The sequence below is a fragment of the Sinohyriopsis cumingii genome, chromosome 10, assembly GCF_028554795.1.
Source record: "Sinohyriopsis cumingii isolate HCF-2022 chromosome 10, ASM2855479v2, whole genome shotgun sequence".
Classification (NCBI taxonomy): domain Eukaryota; kingdom Metazoa; phylum Mollusca; class Bivalvia; order Unionida; family Unionidae; genus Sinohyriopsis; species Sinohyriopsis cumingii.
The window spans coordinates 57992993-58017522 of NC_142970.1; the positions used below are offsets into that span (position 1 = coordinate 57992993).

At 33.9% G+C, this 24530-nt stretch overlaps 1 protein-coding gene across 1 annotated transcript in view; it reads right to left on the reverse strand.

The window, feature by feature from the left end:
• LOC149790200 (uncharacterized) overlaps positions 1 to 24530 on the reverse strand; it is a 282290-nt gene that overhangs the window by 209774 nt on the left and 47986 nt on the right. The window contains exons 3-4 of the mRNA XM_089973419.1: positions 22433 to 22474; positions 21054 to 21110 (exon numbers count right to left, since the gene is read on the reverse strand). Of these exons, the coding sequence (XP_089829545.1) occupies positions 21054 to 21110; positions 22433 to 22474 (99 nt within the window). The remainder of the gene's footprint in view (positions 1 to 21053; positions 21111 to 22432; positions 22475 to 24530) is intronic.

A 24530-nucleotide genomic window follows, 5' to 3' on the forward strand; every position in this document is an offset into this window, starting at 1 on the left:
CATGTACGTTTCAAGATACAAGAGAAGAACATATTTTGAAAATTCTACTATAGAATCAATATGGATCGAGTTAAGTTTCCTCAATAATCAATCTATATATATCTGCTCAGCATACCGACCCCCAAACTCCCTCTCCTCAAGGAATGACCAATTTGAACATGAGTTAGAGGCTGCTTTATCTTCCAACAATGAAGTAATTATCAGGGGAGACTTTAATATGTACTTCCTCTCTGATACTAACACTAAATGGCTACATATGATATAACTTCACGACTTCACACAGGTAATATATGCTCCAACAAGAGTAACAGCCTGTGCTTCTACTCTGATCGACCACATCTACACTACCCATCCTACTAATCTCTACGAAATCAACGTACCGTGTTTCCCTATTAGTGATCACTATCCTAGCTGTGCAACTCGTAAGCAAGAGAGCGCAGAGAAAAACAACTTACACTCCTACATGCAATACAGATGTATCAAAACGTTGCTGAAAATGAATTTCTCACCGAACTATCACAAAACATTAACACAATACATTTCCCTAACATAGACCCAGATTATGACTTATCTTTCTGGAGCCACTCTTTTCTTACTATCCTAAATAAACACGCCCCCATACGCATCAAAAGAATTAAACGATCAAAACAACCAGAATGGTATACTACTGAAATCGTAGAGGCATAACGCAAACGAAACTACCATCAAAAATATAAAGACTTTACAGACCATTGTTTGTGTCGGACTAAAGTCAAATCAATCATTGTAAAACACAAACTCTCCTTTTTCAAAGAAGCCATCACATCAAACTCCGATAACAGATCCATCTGGAATCACTTACGAAATCTAACTTCAACAAAACCTGCACCTCTAGCTCTATCTCCATGTGAAATTTTAGTTGATGGCACTAGTTATCATGATGAGCTGGATATTGCAAACCAACTGAACCACGTTTTTACAAAGATATTCCAAACTCTTGACAAGTCTAACCCTACAGAGTCTAATTTAGACAGTCTTACTAAGTTCGATCATGTTAATTTCAACATTCCCTTAATAACAATAAAATACACTTTTGATATCCTCAATAAATGTGACACAAACATATATGCTGGTGTAGATGGAATTCACCCCAAAACTCTGAAAATGTCGGCTTTATCAATCTCAGAGTCGTTGAAAGAAATAATTAACTGTATTATCACTTCCTGTAAATTCCCGGAGTCATTGAAGTTAGCGAAAGTATTCGCAATTTATTAGGGAATTGATAAGAATGACCCATCCAACTATCGACCCATATCTGTTCTATCCGTACTTTCAAAACGTATGGAAAAACATGTCAGCAAGCATATTTTCAGATATATTGACAAGTGCCAACTCCTCCACAGATCACAATCAGGTTTTCGACAGAATCATTGTCAAACTGCATTGACAAAACTTATAGACCAATGGCTACTAGCAGTAGAATCAGGCAAACTTACTGGCGCAATCTTCATTGATTTTAAAAAAGCATTCCATCTGGTTGACCATTCAGTGCTCATTAAAAAACTTTCAGCCTACGAGATGTCTCCAAACTCAGTTGCCTGGTTCACGTCGTATCTCACAAACAGACACCAGGTTGTTTGCACGGGTAAACATATATCCAAACCAAGTAATATCTTAAGTTGTGTTCCTCAAGGATCTATATTAGGGCCTCTTCTTTTTCTAATATTTATCAATGACATATCCTTGTATCCAGCGCACTCTAACACATATCATTTCGCTAACGATTCTACATTGCATTTATCTGGTAAATCTCTAGACTAAATTAAAAATAAACTTCACATCTACCTCAACAATATATCAGTTTGATGTCATCAAAGCAAAATGCATAATAACATCTCTAAAATGAAATGCATGACAATCGGAACAAGGCAGCGTCTATCCACTAACAAGGATTTGTCAGATATCAAAAACTTCTTGGTATCTACATTGATCAACACCTCAAATGGAATACACATATCGATCACCTATTGTGTAATGGTAGTCAAAAGAATAACTCTGTTAAAATTACTTTCGAAATTTCTCCCTCCCCAATCACTTGAACTATTTTTCGGGTTATATACTACCACTGATAGATTACGGCTGTACCATTCGGGGAAACATTTCCAATTATAATCTGTCCAGAACTGATAGACTCCAGTAAATGGCAGTCCGAATAATGCTGAAGCTTCCTGTTATGACTCTCTCGAATGTTTTGTTTTCATGTCTGCAATGGCTACCTATACAAAAACGTATTCGTTATTTTAAAGGAATCATGTCATACAAGTCTTTAAATGGTCTTTCTCCAGGTTATATCTCTAGCATAATTGAACTAAGATCATCGAATACTGAGCGTAATACCCGATCGAGGACTAACAACGATCTCCAGATTCCGTGGTTGAAAACCAGTCATTACAAAAGCTCATTTACTGTATCAGCACCTACTGTATGGAATTCCTTACCAATGACGATACGTAATTCAACTTCCCTTGCTTCTTTTAAAATATCATTAAATAAATTCTTTCTTGACCAGCTGGAATAACATATTAAACGCTCTGAATAGAAAACTTCATTATCATATCCATAAATGGTATGTCCAGATCTTCTTCGATATATATATATATATATATATATATACATATATATATATACATATATATATATATATATATATATATATATATATATATATATATATATATATATATATATATATATATATATATATATATATATATATATATATATACATAGTACGACTTAGCTGAAATGTATGTACCTGTGTATTGAATATTGTTCATATTTATATGTTTCCCAGTATAGTCACACATAGTCATTCATGTTAAATATGTATGAATGAGTGTGAATGTGTATACCTGGTTATGTGTATGGTCTTATACTTTTATTTTGTGTATTTTTTTAAATAACATAGACGATTACAAAAACTGAGGACCACATGGCAGATGAGTCAGCCATGACCTAATGTGTTATCCTCGTTCAAGATAGTTTACTGTTATTATTATTATTATTATTATTATTACGTAACACTATCTCTACAAATAGTCATATCAAGGAAACTAACATCCACCAATTTGTGGAATATTCTTCATGTCATCCCATGTCTTGTAAAATCGGTATACCATATAACCAGGCCAAAATATACCGACGCATTATTTTAGATGATTGTCAATTAAAAATTTCGTTGAATAAATTACAAACATATTTCCAAACTAGAAATTATCCTACACATATAATTAAGTATGTGCTAAACAAAGCCCGTAATCTTACTCAACAAGAGGTTTTAAACACAGCATAATGTAAAATATAGAAAAAAATAATTACTTTCACAATACAATATAATCCTTCATTACCTAATATAGGTGGCATAATTAATAAATAGTACTGTCTCCTAAATTTATCAAATAAAACCAGCTTAAAATCACATTACAAACATAAATCAATTTTCGCTTATAGAAGACCCAAGAATCTGCAAGATTTTCTAATTAGAACTAAACAGACAGAAAATAAAAAAGACCATTTTCGTCATCTAAATGTAACAGACATCGCTACTCTCAGTGTGCAAACATCAGAGAAAGTATTTCTTTCAGTAGCACTAATACAAAAGAGGTATTTTCTCTACGTAATAATACGGACTGCATATCAGCTGATGTGATTTTTTTATAACCTGTAAAAAATGTAGCATGCAATATGTTGGACAAACATTTCAACAGGTTTCTAAGAGAATGAATAATCATCGCTTTCATAATTTATTTGTATCATAATTATAGGTGACACCCTTGTTATGATACAATCGCATATCATAACAGTTGGTGGAGAAGAAACAAAGCAATAGTGAAGATTATCATGAATAAGCGTGTCACTCCTCATGATTATGATCTACGGAAGGGACTCGCACCGAAACTCTTGCAACCATCAGACTTCACGCCACCCAGCTGTGATACATCAACTCTGGAACGAATGGACGACTCTATTGTGATTTTCGTACTTTTTGCCCACAAGAAGGGTCTGTTCTGAAACATCAGGTGCATCACAATTACTTAGACGATTTCCAGCATAAAATATATACATCGCCGATGATAATTCTTCTTGCAGTAACGCCTGAAATTACCGACATATCGAATGCATACTATACCTAGTCTAGCCCCGAATTCGAGTTACCTACAACTCAGGCTGAAATACATATATCCATGCCATAAACAGAGAATTCCATGGGTCCAACAGCGACATCTACGCCAAGACCCAAGTCAACGACAGCCGCATTGACAGTTTTCTCTTCAGTGATAGTGACTTCAACTTTTCCAAACTGTACTCTTTCTATATTACAGAAAGTATGTGTATTGTTTACTATTCATTAACATATAATTAGTTTCTTAGGAAGACTATTTCTGGACTGTGGTAATTCATATATAGGTATGTTTTTATATTACCATATTTTGTTTCCTGAAATGCAAAATTACAAGGTTATTGCGTTAATTTCAAAATATTTCCAAAAGCGTATCTAATATATGCTGTATTTTATTTCTTATATAGTAACATTAACTTTTTCTATACCTACTTCAGTAACATTAACGCGTTTGCTAAGGTTTCTACTACAGAGAGTGTACATGAACCTAATGTTTTAACATGCATTCCATTGACTAAGCTTTTACATCAAACCTGTTCGTACTGAAATGTAAAACCAGTGTATACATGTTTCCCTGCATAAACACATGACAAGGTGTTTACCGTATTTGCCTTTTGGAGAATTGTAATTTCCGCCTAGCCGTCTCAAACATATTGATGCAGATGTTTATTTTGTCAGCCCAAAGGGGTTCGATAATGTTATTGAGGTTTCTCTCTCATGTTTGCATACCAATCGTATGAATGTGTACCTTATGGTATTGTGTCTTGGCGATAACGCCATAGAAACGGTTCGAAATGCCTTCAAACCAGTCGGAAGAGGTGCTTCCTTCCCTGGCTTGGCAACATCCAATGATGTTGTCGTGTTGTTCATTATATATGTATATATGTATGTTAAAATGCTATATTAGTCAAAGTGTCGAAGCGATTTCTCGAAACCGAGTTTTCTGCCTTGCATAGCTCTCATAAGACATGAGGAGCTATTGGCCTACATACGGCCAACTTCGAAATCAAATTTGTTTGAAACGATAACGGCGATACATTCTCTTTCATACGTCACAGGTAACGTCGGTAATACACGTCCATTTCCAAATTGCACTGGACCTCACCGAACCAGTGTTACGATTATAATGATATTTTCACTTATTACTCTTCGGTTGGTTTAAATGCGATTTCTATTTCATACACGCGCAGGTCCATGTTTGATTGCAAGTGAACAGAGGTCTTTGTTATTAGGGTAGGATTAACACAACACACAAATTTTCCCTTTCCTTACTCTTGGTTAATACCAAATTGGTTAATACACTCAAATTGGTTAATACACTCAAACTGGTTAATACACTCAAATTTCCACTTTCCTTACCCTTGGTTGATAACAAATTCTTACGCCATTCTCTTCGCAAAAATTTTTACTTCAGTGTCGCTGGTATTTCATTGTTGATAGTATGTACGCATTAGGAAGATAAATTCATTATCGGTTCACTAGTAATAGCCGGAAGAATGAGAATTCATCTCACCACACTTGGCTGAAGCAAAAATAATTACAGCAGTCACCCATAAATATGTTCTGCTGATGTTACACAAGTATAAAAAAAAGATAATAACAAAAAAAAAGAGTAAACTAATATATAAAAAGAAAAATAAAGAAAACAAGAACTGCATGCTAATATTGGTGTTATAATTATTTAACAAGACTAGTCGTAAATGTAAATAACGTAGAATTTTATTATAATATTTTAAAACGCTTTTTTATCATTGTATCCTTTCAATTTTTATTTGGTGTCGTGCCGTGCTTTTTTTGCCTGTAATTTGAATTTTATTGAGTGTCGTGAAGTGTCCTTTTCATTCTATTTTTATTTTTTAATTTTACTAAACACTTTGCAATGTAATTTTCAATGTATATTGTTTTCTTCTTTTTGTTTGGTTGCATTATACTGAGTATTTTGCAGTTTCTCATTTTATTTTTGAATGTCACTAAATGTCTGACAATGTTTTTTTCCTTTGTATATTTTGAATTTTACCGACTGTTTCAAATATTATTGCATTTTTGATCTTTCACCTTTTTGAATGTAATTTATTTTTCCTCTATCGAGCCTCGAGGACTCGGCTCAAATTACCCGGAGGGTATTATTAGGACAGAACTTTAATTAAAAGTATTACGATTGAAATTCATTATAAATTGTATTAAAAGTAATTTTTCATTAATTTATATTGAAAATAATTTTCTACTAAAATATATGGAGATAAAATTTATATATCTGTGAAATATAACTGTATACTATTTTATAAAGATCGCACTTTACAAGCAGGTGCAGAAACCCATACAATAATATAATACATTTCGCTCGTAACTAAATATCAACAAATTGTCAGCACAAAATATACAATACATTTCACTCGTAACTAAATGTCAACATTTATTAGCACAAAGTACATTTTGCTCGTAACTAAAAATCAACAATTGTCAGCACAAAATACATTTCGCTCGTATCTAAATGTCATCAGTTTAGATTTGGAGGGAAGCTGCAGAACATGCAAATTATTAATATATCAATATTGGATGCGTTGCGCAGATGGTACAGTTCTGTCCTAATATAGAGATCCCCAGTTTTCCTCTAATATTTCAGTTTCAACACACTTTAACACCAATAATCACCATCTTCTCGATTTTTATTTCATGCCAATAGAAAATGTGCATTGTGACATGAATAGAATCATAAAACAAACTTATTGGATTCATAAGTTAGATACTCTGTATCCTAATGGGCTTAATGATAATGCACTATATAAAATTGTATAATTTAAATTGATATGTTGTATATCCTTTATAACAATATAATTATATGTATGACTGTTTGTCTCTATCTTGTTTTATTATTTTTTAAATTAACTGACGTAATACGTATAACTTTACGACAGTGAACCGTGTAGAAGCTTTCTTCGCAAGACAATATTGCTTTGACTCTGAACACTGCATCGAGACACTTCAGTTGATTGTGAAAGGGGTTATGATGGCTCAAGTGGAAGAAAATAGATTCTAAAGACCTTACCAAGTTGCACTATTCTGGATTAGGGTGTAAAATGCACGTATTTTAGAGATTGTCGTTTTATTGCCAATGGTGAGTCAGGAACAATATCAGCTCGTATAAACACATGCTGAATTTTCTTTCACCAAAATGGTATTTACTTGGAAGGACGTGAGCTAGAGATCGATAAAACCTTTCCCAACGCACTTGACAGAAACAACTAAACATTCAGAAGTAGAGACAGTATCTCCAAAAAACATTTGGTTAATGGGAAATACAGTTGATTTGTGTACGCATGAATTTTCATTAGAGTTCCATCAGAAGTTGTTTTGTGTACGCATGAATTTTCATTAGAATTCCATCAGAAGTTGTTTTGTGTACGCATGAATTTTCATTAGAGTTCCATCAGAAGTTGTTTTGTGTACGCATGAAGTTTCATTAGTGTTCCATCAGAAGCTGTTTTGTGTACGCATGAATTTTCATTAGAGTTCCATCAGAAGTTGTTTTGTGTACGCATGAAGTTTCTGACGTTCCAGCTGAAATATGAAAAACTCACCCTATTGTAGCGATGCCAAAATCACTTTCAAAGTCATTATCATTTTCTTAATTGAATACTGCAGTTTTGTGCTCGAAGTTGTTTTGTATGTAATATATTTTCATATGCATGCAACGAGAAAGCAATCTTCAAATGTGCAACAGTATATATATATATATATATATATATATATATATATATATATATATATATATAAATTTCCTTGGATAGATTCATCCAAAACTCTCAAAAAGGTTCTATATTGAACACCGGTGTAATATATTCAATTAAACGATATTTGAATCAATAGCTTAATTTTAACCATAAATTCTCGCTGATGTTTTTCACAGATTTGAAGAGTTCATTGCATAATCTTATGTCAATAGACAATGCACGAAATAATAAGCGGCGCTAAGTATTATAAAAAGATCCGTGATATAAAATGTTGTAAGGGCCCAATTAAAGATTTCGGAGAAATTCAAAAACCCTAGTTATTTGTCCATTATTCATTGAAAGCATCATCCAAGGTTGTAAGAGAGGACATTATGCAGGGGATACAACTTCAGAATACGGACAATAAGAAACGAATGTATTATCTCCATTTTCCTGATTCCAGTTATATGATTGTTTTCCTATAAAGTGCTGCGCTGAAATATATCGAAAGGAGTATAAATATTTGGACATGTTCTGTCACAAACTATATATAAGTATAAGCACTAGATGAACCCATTTTCTGGCCTGAACCTGGCCACTAATATGCCCTATATGTTATTATATATATGTATGGTTTATTTTTGCAACTGGGCATATACAGTGTGGTGTCATTGAATAATTATGTGTGTTTACTGTGTGTGTTTGTAGATTATGTGTATATTTAAGTGTGTTTACTGTGTATGTCTAGATTAAGTGCACAGTTGTGTGTGTTTACTGTATATATATATATATATATATATATATATATATATATATATATATATAAAGTGCATAGTTATGTGTGCTTAATGTGGGTGTTTGTGCATTGTGTGAATAGTTATGTGTGTTTACTGTGTGTGTTTGTACATTGTGTGAATAGTTATGTGTGTTTACTGTGTGTGTTTGTACATTGTGTGAATAGTTATGTGTGTTTACTGTGTATATCTACATTAAGTGTTTATGTATGTGTTTGCTGTGTATATCTCCATTAAGTGCATAGTTATGTGTGTTTAATTTTGGTGCTTGTGCATTGTGTGAATAGTTATGTGTGTTTGCTGTGTGTGTTTGTACATTGTGTGAATAGTTATATGTTTACTGTGTATATCTAGATTAAGTGCATATTTACGTGTTTACTGTGTATATCTACATTAAGTGCATAGTTATGTGTTTACTGTGTATATCTCCATTAAGTGCATGGTTATGTGTGTTTAATGTGGGTGTTTGTGCATTGTGTGAATAGTTATGTGTGTTTACTGTGTGTGTTTGTACATTGTGTGAATAGTTATGTGTGTTTACTGTGTGTTACTTTATAATAATTTGATAGGTCTATACTCTCGTTCGACATCCTGACTGCATAGTTTTGTGTTCATGCTATCTAGTGTTTTTAATCACGTGCATTATTTATCATTTGTATTCTGATTATATACAAATAAATTGAAATATAAATTATTTACTTGCTTATTGTCAAATACATAGACTCGATCGTTGAGGTCTACCTGGTAGACTGTGCTATTTTCCAATGCATAGACTCGATCGGATAGGCCTACCTGGTAGACTGTGCTATTTTTGAATGCATAGACTCGATCGGATAGGCCTACCTGGTAGACTGTGCTATTTTTGAATACATAGACTCGATCGGTGAGGTCTACCTGGTAGACTGTGCTATTTTCCAATGCATAGACTCGATCGGATAGGCCTACCTGGTAGACTGTGCTATTTTTGAATACATAGACTCGATCGGTGAGGTCTACCTGGTAGACTGTGCTATTTTCCAATGCATAGACTCGATCGGATAGGCCTACCTGGTAGACTGTGCTATTTTTCAATGCATAGACTCGATCGGTGAGGTCTACCTGGTAGACTGTGCTATTTTCCAATGCATAGACTCGATCGTTTAATACAAAGTCTCTATAAATGAAGAATAACTAAATTAAAAAGACATTTCCATTTTCACTCAGCCTTACATGGGTGTAAGCTATTGGCATATCATATATTGAGTAGCAAAGTTTTTTTTTAGGTCAAGTGAAGCTAATAAATCTTTCTTTTTCATGTTCTATTCAACATAAAGATAAAATTCACTGAATGCCCACAGCATGTTTAAATATTGTTTTCTTTGTCTTGTGTGCTGAGATAGTTTGGACTAGAGCATTTTATGTAAAGTCGCTAGAGTGCGAAAATCCACTTATGAGATAGCTTAGAGTGAGAACAGCACTCATGAGTTAGCTTAGAATGAGAACAACTCTCATGAGATAGCTTAGAGTGAGAACAACAATTTTAAATAGCTTAGAGTGAAAACACCTATGAGATAGTTTAGAGTGAGAACACCTATGAGATAGCTTAGAGTAAGAACAACACTATGAGATAGCTTAGAGTAAGAACAACTCATGCGAAAGCTTAGAGTGGGAACAAAACTTACGGGATAGCTAAGAGTGAGAACAACACTCATGAGATAGCTTGGAGTGAGAAAAAACATGAGGTAGCTTAGAGTGAGAACAACACTTACGAGATAGCCTAGAATGAAAACAACACTCATGAGATAGCTTAGAGTGTGAATAACACTTATGAGATAGTTTTGAGTGAGAACAACACTCGTGAGATAGCTTAGAGTGTGAATAACACTTATGAGATAGCTTAGAGTGAGAACAACACTCATAGATAGCTTGGTGTGAGAGAAAAAAGATGAGATAGCTTAGAGTGAGAACAACACTTATGATATAGCTTTGAGTGATAAAACCACTCGTGAGATAGCTTAGAGTGTGAGCAACACTCATGAGATAGCTTAGAGTGTGAATAACACTTATGAGATAGCTTTGAGTGAGAACAACACTCATGAGATAGCTTAGAGTGTGAATAACACTTATGAGATAGCTTTGAGTGAGAACAACACTCGTGAGATAGCTTAAAGTGTGAATAACACTTATGAGCGAACTTAGACTGAGATAACACGTGTAACCTTTCAAGAAACAACAGTGTCGAAGCAATTTCGGTCATACCTCTCTCCACTCTTATTCGAATGGTTGAAATTCTGTCATTCCAAACACTGTCATCTCTTTTTCCACTCTAAGCATGATGGGGAAACCTCTAATATTTCCACACAAAAAATTCTACAATATATATTTCGATATTCAACGTAAAACTACAGAACTTTCTTTTCCATTTATCTTCACAATACTAATACAATTGCTTATTGTATCAGTCAGTTTGAATTGTACATGAAAACACTTCCAGAAGAAAGTCACATTTCTAATATATAATTTGTAGAATAATTATTGAATGCTTACTAAATAATATCATCGTCATCGTCATACGAAAGTACTTACTTCTTTCATCATCTGATATAAAGAAATGCTTCACTAATTTAGCTGAAATCTATAGCCATATAGTTATATCGTTTAGTTGTCGTAAAGACCACGGGTATATAACACAGCAAACATCTTGTTAAGAAACAATGCACAATGTAAGTATTTTGCCTTGTTCGTTTATTTCACTCCACGCGCCTGCGCATTGCGTGCAGTCAACGGTGACCTAGTTCCATATCTTTATGTGTAGATTCTAATATATTGAAGGCGTGTATGTGCATCGTGTAGAGAAAACAGCATCATTTACATAAAAAATGGGTTACAAATGCTGCATATGTTATGGATATTTAATCTGCATCACTTGTTATTTAGATTTTGTTAAAATTGTATTCCATTATACGTTATGGATAATTGTCTTTTGGACTTTACCTTTTCCAAATTCAAAACTATTTTCTTTCTGACCTGTATCGATTAATTTTTTAAATTCTGTAAACAACTAGTGTTTCATTTGGGCTGGAATTTATGTATTCAAATTATTAAATTCAAGTTATTTTTTTCTGGAAATATAAATTGCTCAGAATAGCATTCTTGGAAATAGAGACTTAAATTTATACGGAAATTTAAATAAAGATACCTTCTTGGATTGTATAATTGTGACCCAACAAAAGACTGTTGGTATATCACCACGACACAGGCCACTACAGGTATATCAACACTTTCAGCGTTGGACTTATTTTGGAATACCACTAAAGTTTATCCGGAACTTGATTTGTTAGGACTTATGTTAGCAATTCTAGGATTTTGTTGGATTTAATTCGCAATGACATTAGTTCCCTTTTATTACATTTTCAATTTGCATTCCAGGGAAATTAATTAAATGCTGAATTTTACCAAGCTTGTTGCTGTGCACTCTTTTATATTACTTATTGTATGACCATAGACTCGTAGTACATTGTTTATAACAGATCGTTTATTCAGAGTAATGTTTGAGACACGTGATACATGGCTTATCATAAATCGTTTATATAGACTAATGTTTGAAACATATGAAGGATTATAAATGCAATTCCTAAAAAAAACGACAAATACATATATACGAGTGTTGCCCATACGGTCACATGGTCAGGGAACACTGTGATTCCGACATTCCAAATTTTTAGCAACATTGTAAAGGAATATATGAAAACTGAAGTAAGTAATGCACTTGTAATGCTAGAAAAAACGAGAGAATCTTATTTGCTTCCACAGTTTTGCCACAATACCTTTGTCGCCTGAGCTAGACTCTTACAGTTTCCTTGGACACTTACATTAGTGCAATAAACGTTTCATTATGTGCGCATGTAACTCGTGAAAGCATTAGCATGCTTAAATATCTACTGGACCTGAACTGAGCTGCACGATGGAAATTTCCGTTCCGGATCTTGCTATGGTTTCACTTTATGTGTTCACTCAATATTATCAGCATTTATTATGGCATATACCATTATTTTCTTAGTTCCTTTCCTTTTCAAACTTGTACATCATTAATTAAATGATAAAGTGTGGACTTTGCATCATTTAACTTTGTATCACTAATTAAATCTCAAAATAAAGTAAATATTCCTTGTTGTCGATGTGATATTTTCCTCGAGAATTCATTAAACTAGTGAAAGCCCTAGGATATTTACATTGTAACCCAGCCGACTATCGCAAACCTTGAATGTTTCCATTGCCAGATATATTGCTTTAAAATAGATAGTCAATGCAACTTTCATCTTTTATCACCATTAGCGTGTTGACCATTGCATGCGTCAACTGAGTTAACATATAGTCGTTCGGACTTTATTTAATTTACGAGTCATTGGGTAACATTTACACATCGATAAATACCCAACCATGATCATTACATCCTGGAATAGTATTATTCATGTCATTGTTTATACGATATATATATATATATATATATATATATATATATATATATATATATATATATATATATATATATATATATATATATATATATATACCACACCTGTATACAAAATTGAAATTGAAATGTCATGAACGTACGTTAATGTATTAATACCGTTTAAAATGTTATTCATACAAATTAAAACAATTAAAACGTTATTCTAATCACCATGTTATGGAAATGTATTAGTGTGTTGAAACAATGTACAAATAATCATGTGTTAATTTTTACAAGTAATTAGGTCGAGCTATTAAGGTCCGGATGCTGAATACGTATGAAATACAGTTCTTTTTCTTCAATTAAAGATTCATTATTAGTTAATACTTTATATAAGGGAAATACTTTGACGTTTCCTCATGAATAGTTATAGGTATGTTTACTGACTGATCTGAGTTCTTCTTCTTTTTTTTAATTTTTTAATTTTTTTATTTTTTTTGTGTGTGTGGCTGTCTTGTACTGTAATTCTCTCTCTGAACTCATTTTTCTTCTGACCTGTGTAAAAAGCTTCACACCTATCAAATATCAATACCTAATTAACATTTCTTGAACTGCAATTCATGTTTAATTTTAAATAGCTTACAATTTTTTGAATTTTATTTTGTATCTACTTGTGACACATTTCAATGAGGTTAAATTTAGATCTAGTAAGAATTTGTTTCAAATTTATGGGTTGTCTCTTACCAAAATAATTTTCTTTTTTTCAAGACATTTTTGATTATTTTCACTACGTTTGAATAATTGTTCCCATATTCTTACTATCGGTATGATATTTGTATTGCGTGGATTATAGGTTGTAACTAAAGGGGTTCCATTTGATGATAGGTTTATGTTTTCACGGTTATTTCCCTTGATAGGTCCATTTCTTTTCGTTTGGTTTAACCCTCGATTTATAATTTCATCCGGGTAATTTTGCTTCCGAAGATATTGCAGTAATTCTGCCATTGTTTGTTCGCGTGTGTGTTTGTTGTTACAAATGTTATCACTCATGATGCAAGGTTACAACTAATGCTCACTTTTGTATGTTTTACATGACATGATTTAAAATGGGGTTAATTATGTGTATCAGCTGGTATACTATAAACATCAGTAGTATTATGCGTTCCAGATATGATGTTCAAATGATGTATTTATTTATTGATGTTTTGTTTATTCTAACGGAAGAAAATTTCTTTTTATGCCAGTACTTAATGACCAACAATGATCCCCTGAAATTCTAAAAATGTATGTCGTTCAGCTACGACAACACTATCAATGTACGGTAGGATTTCATATAAAATCGAACAGCAATCATTTAGTAGCGAGATCATAAAAACTCATGTGTTCCATTAGTTATCGGAATTAATTAATGGTACAAATATATTTTCATTTGTAACTTTTAGACAACCAATTAATTTATAATTTCCCTCTTTATCATGTAACCATGGCAACTAAGAGCTTCCGCAACATACGTCAAAGATTATGAAATATATAGGAAAATAATGTTACTGAGGAAAGACTGCTGTGTACTGATACCAATCTACGTTGAAACACACCTTTCCGTTATGGGTAATTTTTACATGGCAATAAACTTGCGAAAAACACTTTGGTGACAAAATAAAGCGAAACAAGTTGAAAAACACATTGAAAACTAGGTGAAGTGAAATAAGTGCAAAACCGTTTTGGAAACAAGCTCGGCAAAGTGAGTCAGAAGACAACGGCTGGACATGGTGCACACGTGTTGTTAAAGGAGACCAGAAACCCATGGAAATATAGAATAATAATAAAAGTACTATAGCAGAAAACCTTATTCTGAAGTATCATCTGCGACCGTAATGCCAATATTTAAATATTGGCCTATCTTCTAGGAGCTGAATTTCCGTGACCTCGTATGCAAAATTTCCGCGCCTATTCGGTTACTTTCGGGATGTGACGTCATAGTAGCGACTCCAGCAGCCCACGTGGGAGTTGCCTGAGTAAAAGACAATACCGTTTTGCGTTGCTTACGGGTGTAATAGAACATTAAGAAAAGCCTGTGGACATTTTTTTTTTCTTTTCCGAAAGATGAAGGCATCATGAAAGAATGGGTACATTATTACAAACGAGTCGATTTCAAAGCAACACCATACAGCACTATGTGCTCGTTACATTTCTCAAAGGAATGTTACGAGAAGGATCATGAAAAAATAGCAGCTCAAAGGTACGCAAATGCTAGGCCTAAACTAAAAGTTGGCGCTGTTCCAGACATACCTTTGGACATTTTAAATCCTGGGAAAAGAGTTAAACGTGTGAGTTACGAAAATAGGCAGAAGGACGAGTAAGTGACCACAAAATGCAACAATCAATCCACATATCTTTTATCTAAAACAGCAGTGCTAAAAACAAATCTGATAGCCCGACACCCTGGGCCTGTTCTGGTTTTAGTTCCGGCCCATCCTGTATTCAAAGTGAGGTGCCCGTCAGGCTTATCGAAACAAAAATTGTTTGCCTGAGGAAACTTTGATCGCGCTGGTGAAATGAGTAAATGTATTTTCAAGATGTTGACATACATGCCTTAACATGGCACAATCTAAATCAAATCAACACTGTCCTAGGTGAAATTTAGATTTGATTTTAATCAAATGGAAGCTTTGCTAAAAATAAGATTCTAAACCTGTCGTGTTTCGAGAAAACACAATTTTCAGTAATCTTATAAAAATTAAATTTAAAAAAAAATGCATTGTATACATGTAGTATGCATAAACGGTAATCTGTATTAATTGGAACTGATATAAAACTATTCCTTGGGCAGTTTAAAAAGCAGCGATTAAAAAAAAGGTCAAAGTTTCACATTAACTTTCTGATAATAGAACGGGCGGGGGGGGGAGACTATTGACCCCCCCCCCCTTGCCCCAATGTGCGACCGCCCATTTGACGTGCCTTTTCTCGCTGTGATACGCCTTATTATTCCCCCATGACAAGCCCCTTTTGCATATTCTGGTCAGTTCTGGCTAAATTGCAAAATAGCTAAAGTTTTGATTTAAGTACGCAAACAATAAAGCCGGCGTGACTAACGAACAGAATCCTTATCCTTGCATTGATCTTGTGAAAAGGACTGCCCTTCGGACATACTTCAAAGAAACCATGTTCGACAGTGTGTGTATGTGTAAGCACCAGCAATTGATTACCAAATAAACGATGCCTATTTTGTTGTTACTTACAATGCCATGGACTTCATTTTAACAGTTCAAATCTGCAGTCACAAGTTGCCGTACATGTGGCAACTGTTTTTCTCAAGTTTTATGCCCCACCTTATATCCTTAGGTTTAAGTCTTAATGCATGTAGGGGGCCCCGAGTGGCCGAGTGGTCTAAAGCGCTCGCCGTTACGGATCACTGCCATCTCACCTCTGTCTGTGTGAGTTCGAGTCTCAGCCTCGGCTAACGTTGGTACGTGAGAAAGCCTGCCAGTAGCTTCTCGTGGGTCGGTGGTTCTTCCCGGGGTTTTCCAGGGTTCTTCCTCCACCAATTATACTGGCCGCCATGTATAGCCTATCTTGTGCTGAAAAATGGCGTTAAACCCTACAACAAATAATGCATGTAACACTGTTTGCTGAATAAAATATTTATTCAGAATTAGTTCTTTAGGGTCACATATACTGCATGGTATATTTTGTTTTATTCCTTGTAATTTAATTATGGTAATTAAACTTTTCATATACGGTAGAGGAATGTCAGGTGTTAACTGGCCGAGTTTCTTTGGCGGAAATGGAGATGCGATTTTGTTTGCAGAGAAAATTTCAACGTGATCATTCATTTAAGCTAATTGGTGACAATTTTATTCTTTTATTTTTTTTTACTATAGTACTGTTGTAGTTGTTTAAAAAATCTGAAATTTACTTGAATAATGTTTAATCTTCACGTTCTATTTACTGAAGAAGAAAAAAAGAAGAAAAAAACTGTTGTATGATATTAATTATTTCATCCAGTGCCGGTGATTTGAATTTTTAACGTAGCTTTAACAATTTTTCAGTCATATCGCTACGATGTCAGCAGTGTGGCAGTTTAGACTGTGGATTGCATACGTTATATTTAAAAATGGTTTGGAGTTGGGTTTTTTCTTCTGACAAATGAAAGTTGACAGACATAATGTAATAATCGGGACTTCGCTGCGCAAAATTGAGAGATATTACGAGATCGGGATGTAGATGAGGAAATACCCCCAAAATCGGGAGGTTTTTCTCCCGGCTTGAGAGTTGACAGGTATGAACTGTCCGGGCTTGTGGAATTTCATTCAGGACTTTAGTTTATTTAAGTCACCAGCCCGGGGCCTGTGCCTAACAAATTTCTTTTAGCACTTACCAGTACAGTACATAAACTATTATATCAGACTGCAGATTCAACTTTTGAATGTGCAACCCAAATGTGGTCTCCTGTCTGCCTTGCTCGCCAATGTTTATGTTTATATTCGAGGACTGGCTAGTATAGCGTCACGGTACCACGTGATCTGTCGTCTCATTAAAACTCGGAAAAACTCGGCAATTTACGGATTCGTGGTATCTTCCACGCAATATAATCACTACCCGCTTACGATATTTAATTTATAAACATCGCAGTCGAATTAAAATCTGTAGAGAATTACATACGTAAAAGGAAAATTTTGATTTCTAGTCTCCTTTAAGAACGAATTATGTAATTTATGTTAATAAGAGTCGGAAACTAGAGTAAAGCTATCATGACTTAGTGTGTTAGAGAAGAATACAGACTGCGTGTAGTGGTGGCACGGTACTCTCTTGAAAAAAAAGAACATTTACTTCATTAAAAATTGCACAAGAATAGCCCATAATCTAGATCGTTTTTCGTTTTCTTCCAAATCATTGGGTGGGTTTGTTTTAACCGAAAGTAAATGTGTGAACAACGCGATTTCAAGTCCTGAAAACAAAACCGTAATAGAACACTCAATTCATCCAATAGTAAAGACCACTAGGTTCGGCTCTGTCTCTTGCCGGCAATGGGTAAAAGGTTGTGGTGTGCTAAAGTAGTTCAAATAAAAGCCAGAATAACTTAGGAAGTTTTGGCTATTCTACAGAGTGTCGAGTAATAAAGTTTCTCACAATCTTCAAAAACTTAAGGAAAAAATCGTGAATGAGCATTGCCTATAAGCACACGCAACATTTACATCGTAATAAGGCACTACTATATATTTTAGCGTAAGGCTTGGTTATCATAATTAATTTCACTAAGATTTAATATTGTTCAGCAATTATAAAAGAGTAAATACGACATACGAATTCTTAATATTACATGTAACGCAGACTTGTATGTGAACAATTGTAGTGCCTCAAGTGTAGAGTTAACACGGATAAATGTTAATTGATTAACGTTTTAACGAACCAATGGAACAAATGACGTCTTCAGACTCGCATAACAGTAAATACATTTTCCATCAGAACATTTCCGAACATGTACGGGTTCTAGTTTTCATTTTGAAGGAAGTTAAATACAGACGAGATTGAGAAGAAGGAAAAAAAAAACATGTATGTATATGTATATATATGTATCTCTATGTAGTTCGATATATATATATATATATATATATATATATATATATATATATATATATATATATATATATGTATGTATTCCTATGTATTTCTTTGTATCGCTATGCATTTATGTGTATCGCTATGCATTTATATGCATCTCTATGTATTTATATGAATCTCTATGGTTGTATATGTATCTATGTGTACTTCTATGTATCTATATGTATTTCTATGCATCTATGCATTTCTATGTATCTCTATGTATTTCTGTGTATCTATATATTTATATGTATCTCTGTGTATTTATATGTATCTCTATGTATTTCCTTGTTTTTTCTATGTATTTCTATGTATCTTTATGCATTTGTATGTATATCTATATAGTTATATGTATGTGTATGTATCTTTATGCATTTGTATGTATATCTGTATAGTTATATGTATATGTATGTATCTTTATGCATTTGTATGTATATCTATATATTTATATGTATCTCTGTGTATTTATATGTATCTCTATGTATTTCCTTGTTTTTTCTATGTATTTATATGTATCTTTATGCATTTGTATGTATATCTATATATTTATATGTATCTCTGTGTATTTATATGTATCTCTATGTATTTCCTTGTTTTTTCTATGTATTTCTATGTATCTTTATGCATTTGTATGTATATCTATATAGTCATATGTATACGTATGTATCTTTATGTATCTCATTTAAACAAAGAGGTATTCTCTCACTAACAGTTCATTCAAATTATGGTAGATTATAACGTCTGCTTGGTCAAACAAGAGTTGCTTCCCTCTATGAGGCTTTTATAAAGGTTGAAAGCAAATGATTTCATTATTGAAATATTCCGTATATACTGCAGTGAAATACAAAACAAGTTTTTGATATCAGAATTGTCGTTTGTTACCGTCGATTCAATATCTTCTACAGTTATATAATTACATTAGACGGTAAACCGGAACTGGTCACGTGCTGTCATTCTGGAGAAAGACTTCGAGGTGGTGGTGGGACATTCGATACCAGTAATAACTCCTCTCCAAACTATATTTTTGTCAGCAGAAAATGAAAGTGAAGAGGTGGTGGTGGTGTCGTCTCATATCTGATGAGCTTAACCATGTATTTTATCAACGTTAAATTCCAATAACTATTTATGTTTCTACTCATTTGCTGACACAAACGTGGCAGCTCGGAAAACTGTTCGTTGGTATGCAAATAAATGCCCGTCAAGGCAGATCTACAATTCTCTAAACATTCCATAAATGTTTACTTAGATCATACGATATCGGCAATACGCAGGAAATGATAACTATGGAACTATTGGCATGACATTATGTTCCAAACTTGTCTATGATGTATATTACACCTAATAATGTACATCCAAGTTTGAATAATACACCTAAATGGGAGGAGTAACCCGTCCCTTCCGGGAATGTGAGTGTTCATTGATACGGTGTGTTAGTTTTAATATAATAGTTTGACAGCGAACATAGATCGAAAAATGGGAATGCTAATGAGTTATAACACCTTCTGAGAATGTCTATCTTTGGTGAATTTACGAATGGATTGGTGTGTGTGTGTGTGTGTGTGTGTGTGTGTGTGTGTGTGTGTGTGTGAGAGAGAGAGAGATGTCAGTTAAAGACACTGTTCAGAATGAATATTTCTGTTTAGTAACACTTTTGAATTTTGTTCCGTCAGCTGGCAAACTATTAAAACTTCATTTATAAACTTGATTTAGCTTTTACCCTTGGCATCACGCAAACGAACGCCAGTGCTTGAAGCGTACTTCCTTCTGATATTTGCTCCTAATCTGCATTTCAGTTGGCATTGATGCAAGCACGCTGTGACATATGGATCAGTAGTTGTTATGAAACCAAAGCGACCAGTCATGCATTTTATGTAGATCAACTGTAAGAGTACTTGTATTGTCAGTCAAACTCTAGTCATCTCGTCTGCTTGTGTGCATCACGCATATGATACACTCCCTTGTAATAAGTACATTAAACTTCAGGCGCACAACGTAAGGGATGATACCAAATCACTCGAACTCTATCGATCACTGGTGTATAGAGCATGATTTGTATTGAGAAAGACTCAACTTTGCATTGAAGAGCGAAGCGCATATGAATGAATAACATTCAAGATTCAAGAGTAACTAGAAACTTACTTTTTAGACTCAAGTCACAAATTATGGATAGCAAAATGAATGGCGCATATATCAGGTTGGACATAGTCTCTCTAGGATGGAAACAGCTGTCCCGCATTTGAATGGGAAGACGAGAACGGTGGGGGGGGGGGGGGAAGCATTCATTTATAAGATAACAATGGTGTGTATAAGAATAATGCTCGCGATAGGTTAAAGGTCATATGAATTTCACTTACCTCTTATTTGTACAATGACGCTGTCTTGTCCTGATCTCCCTGGAGTAAATGTCAGTCCTTTGTACGAAACAAAGAAGAGAATATTCAATATACTGTTGAAATTCATTTTCAAAGGCATTAAGAACCATTTTCACTACAACTTGGCAGTTTTCATTTCCATTTATTCACTCCATTTATCTTTCGTTTTCTTGCAATAAGAAATAATGTCTTCAATTAACCTCAGTTATATAGGTTTTTCATTTCAAGACAGCGAAAAATCCATAACGAATTTCATCCTTCCCCGAGTTTTTTTCTTAACAAATTATGACAGTTTTAAGGATGGTCATGTTGTTGTAACCATAAATACATATATATGGGGATCTAGCTTATCATATTTGGTTATGGTGCTTGTGGTATATGGTTATGTGGTATGCTATATTTGGTTATGTGTATTGTCATATATTGGTATGTGGTTTGTTATATTTGGTTATGTGGCTATTATATATCTTACTCTTATAAAACAATCCTCTAGGAAAACAAATATGGGGTAACTATTATCATCTACTGGTTTAGGTTCGCCATTACTGTATTATAAACATCATGTTCCTTTATCCAGTAATAATATAAAATGAATTAAACCGTTAAGTTCGATTAATACTAACCTTTGTTATGAACGCCATTGCGTAGATTAATACTAACCTTTGATATAAACACTGTTACGTAGAATAATACTAACTTTTGATATGAACACTGTTACGTAGATTAATACTGACTTTTGGTATGAACACTGTTACGTAGAATAATACTAACTTTTGATATGAACACAGTTACGTAGATTAATACTAACGTTTGATATGAACACTGTTACGTAGAATAATACTAACTTTTGATATGAACACAGTTACGTAGATTAATACTAACTTTAGGCATGAACACTGTTACGTAGAATAATACTAACTTTTGATATGAACACTGTTACGTAGATTAATACTAACTTTTGATATGATCACAGTTACGTAGATTAATACTAACCTTTGATATGACCACAGTTACGTAGATTAATACTAACCTTTGATATGAACACTGTTACGTAGATTAATACTAACTTTTGATATGAACACAGTTACGTAGATTAATACTAACCTTTGATATGAATACCGCTACGTAGATTAATACTAAGCTTTGATATGAGCACAGTTACGACGATTAATACTAACCTTTGATATGAACACCGTTACGTAGAATAATACTAACCTTTGATATGAACACCGTTACGTAAACTGATACTAACGTTTGATATAAGCACTGTTACGTCGATTAGCACTAACGTTTGATAGGAACAGTTATGTAGATCAATGCTAACCTTTTATATGAACACCGTTGCGTAGATTAATACTAACCTTTGATATGAACACATTTTGTCTCCTCCTTCAGAGACCTCACTGGAAGAAAAAAAAACAGAAATATTAGTGACGGATGCATCTTAAATCAACTTGGTCAGCATGGCCTAAAAGAACAGGTTAAATTTGTGGAAGTCAAAGAGATGTGCATGCAGCAATTGTGAGCCGTGACATTGTTACACATTACAATGAATCATGATATTGTTAGGATAACCGCCCGCACCCATCCCCAAACCTACATCCACTCCGTCCCAACCCCCAAAATAAAGTTTCAAACAATGGGACATCACACCAGTACTTGTGGATATTGTAGCCTTACAATTGAGATAAATCAGTTTATCTGAGATCTTTTCAATAAAACTCTGAACACCAGATCTGCTTGAAAGCCTCTAGGTCATGTTCTTCTATGGATACCAAAGGTCATTGAGATACAAAATCAGGGCCGATAACTTCTCTAAATAAAGGCAAAGAAACGTTTGTAATCGAACTCGACTGATGGCTAGTAAACATACAAACTTTGGTTGAAATTCAACAATCGTTGTTAAAGGCATGCTGCCAAAACGTATGTTGAGCAGGAAATGTAATCAGGGTCAACGAGTTTTTCTACGTGATGGCCACTACATGATACATGTAAAGCTCGTTCAAGGTCTCATGAATATAGATTTTGTTGCGAAACCTGACTCAAATGTAAACCATGCTTGGTCATGTTATGCTTCGGTAACCAAGGCCAAGAGGATGGTCAAGTAACGGCATGTCTCGGACTGTCTCGGTGGCTAATCTCGTGAGGTCACATGCTAAATGTAGCTGAGATCAAAAAATAAGTTTGAAATTGAAGCCAAACATATCAAGGATGGACTGGAAAAAAACCTAATTCCTGTATGTAATGTGAACAGTTTGAAATCAAGTTGTTTTAAGTTCTTATCGATAACAAATCTAATTTACTTTTTCTTCCTTATTTGTAGAAATCCAAACATCCTTGATAAAATTATACTACGGAGGCAAAGTCACGACAATACGCAATGAAGTGCCGTAGCTCGTGTACATGCAGTGCTGAAAAGCGTACTTGTTCGAGTATTATTTAATATAAATCTGAATGCTAAATTTGTTTATTGGGCAATCGTTTGCAAAGTTATGAATATAAAAAATAAATAAACACATTTTAATGAAATAAAAAAGACACAATAATATATACGGTTACCAGGCATGACCAGCCACAGGCATACATGCCTTTTGGAGCATTTTCTAGGTTCCATGGGACTTAGTCCGTGGATTATAGCTCGGAAACAATCTAGATGCCCATCCGATAACCATGTATATACTTCCAAGACAAAAATACAAATGCATATATCCAAATGATGTTTGTATATTAGGCATTTCTTATCCTTACCCTCGAGGATCTAGACCCACCTATGTTGCTCTAACTTAGGTATGTAGACCAATACAGGTTAGGGTGGGGATCTTGTTCTATCAAACAGATGTATATTTTCAGAAGAACGCAAACCAATATTTGCAAATATGTTGAAATCTGTAAAGAAAAAAACCCAACTCAATTTCTATTTTAAAACAGTCCACACGTGCTTTCAGTCCAATGACAGTAGAGCATTCTTAGAAACCACTTAATACAACAACTGAAATTGAATTATATTTAAGTCTGATAGATTACTTGATCAAATTATCTCCATATTATCGAAATGTCACAGGCATGTTTGATGTTTGTTTGCTTTTAAATATGTTATGTTAAAATACACATTGTCGACGTTTTTTGCATTTGTTTCCTCTATTGTTTTAAGCTTTCGTTTTCTGCTGTAAGAATCATGCGTCAGCCGTCGTTGTTTATAGAAGGAATAACTAGCCCAGTATACCTAGTTATATGGCCACGTTTTTCAGAAATCAAAGCAGCTTTGAAATTCAAGCAGAGCTGAATCAATGGCGATATCCAGAAAATTACAGTCGGTACATAGTCAAGAAAGTTTGCTAAATGATGCGGTTATTAAAAATGTCAGTTTTGATCAACAGTTGTGTCCAGCCCTGGATGGAGCCCTGTCCTAGCATAAGGGTATACCGGAAATAACGACATAAGTGACATAAGTGTGTGTGT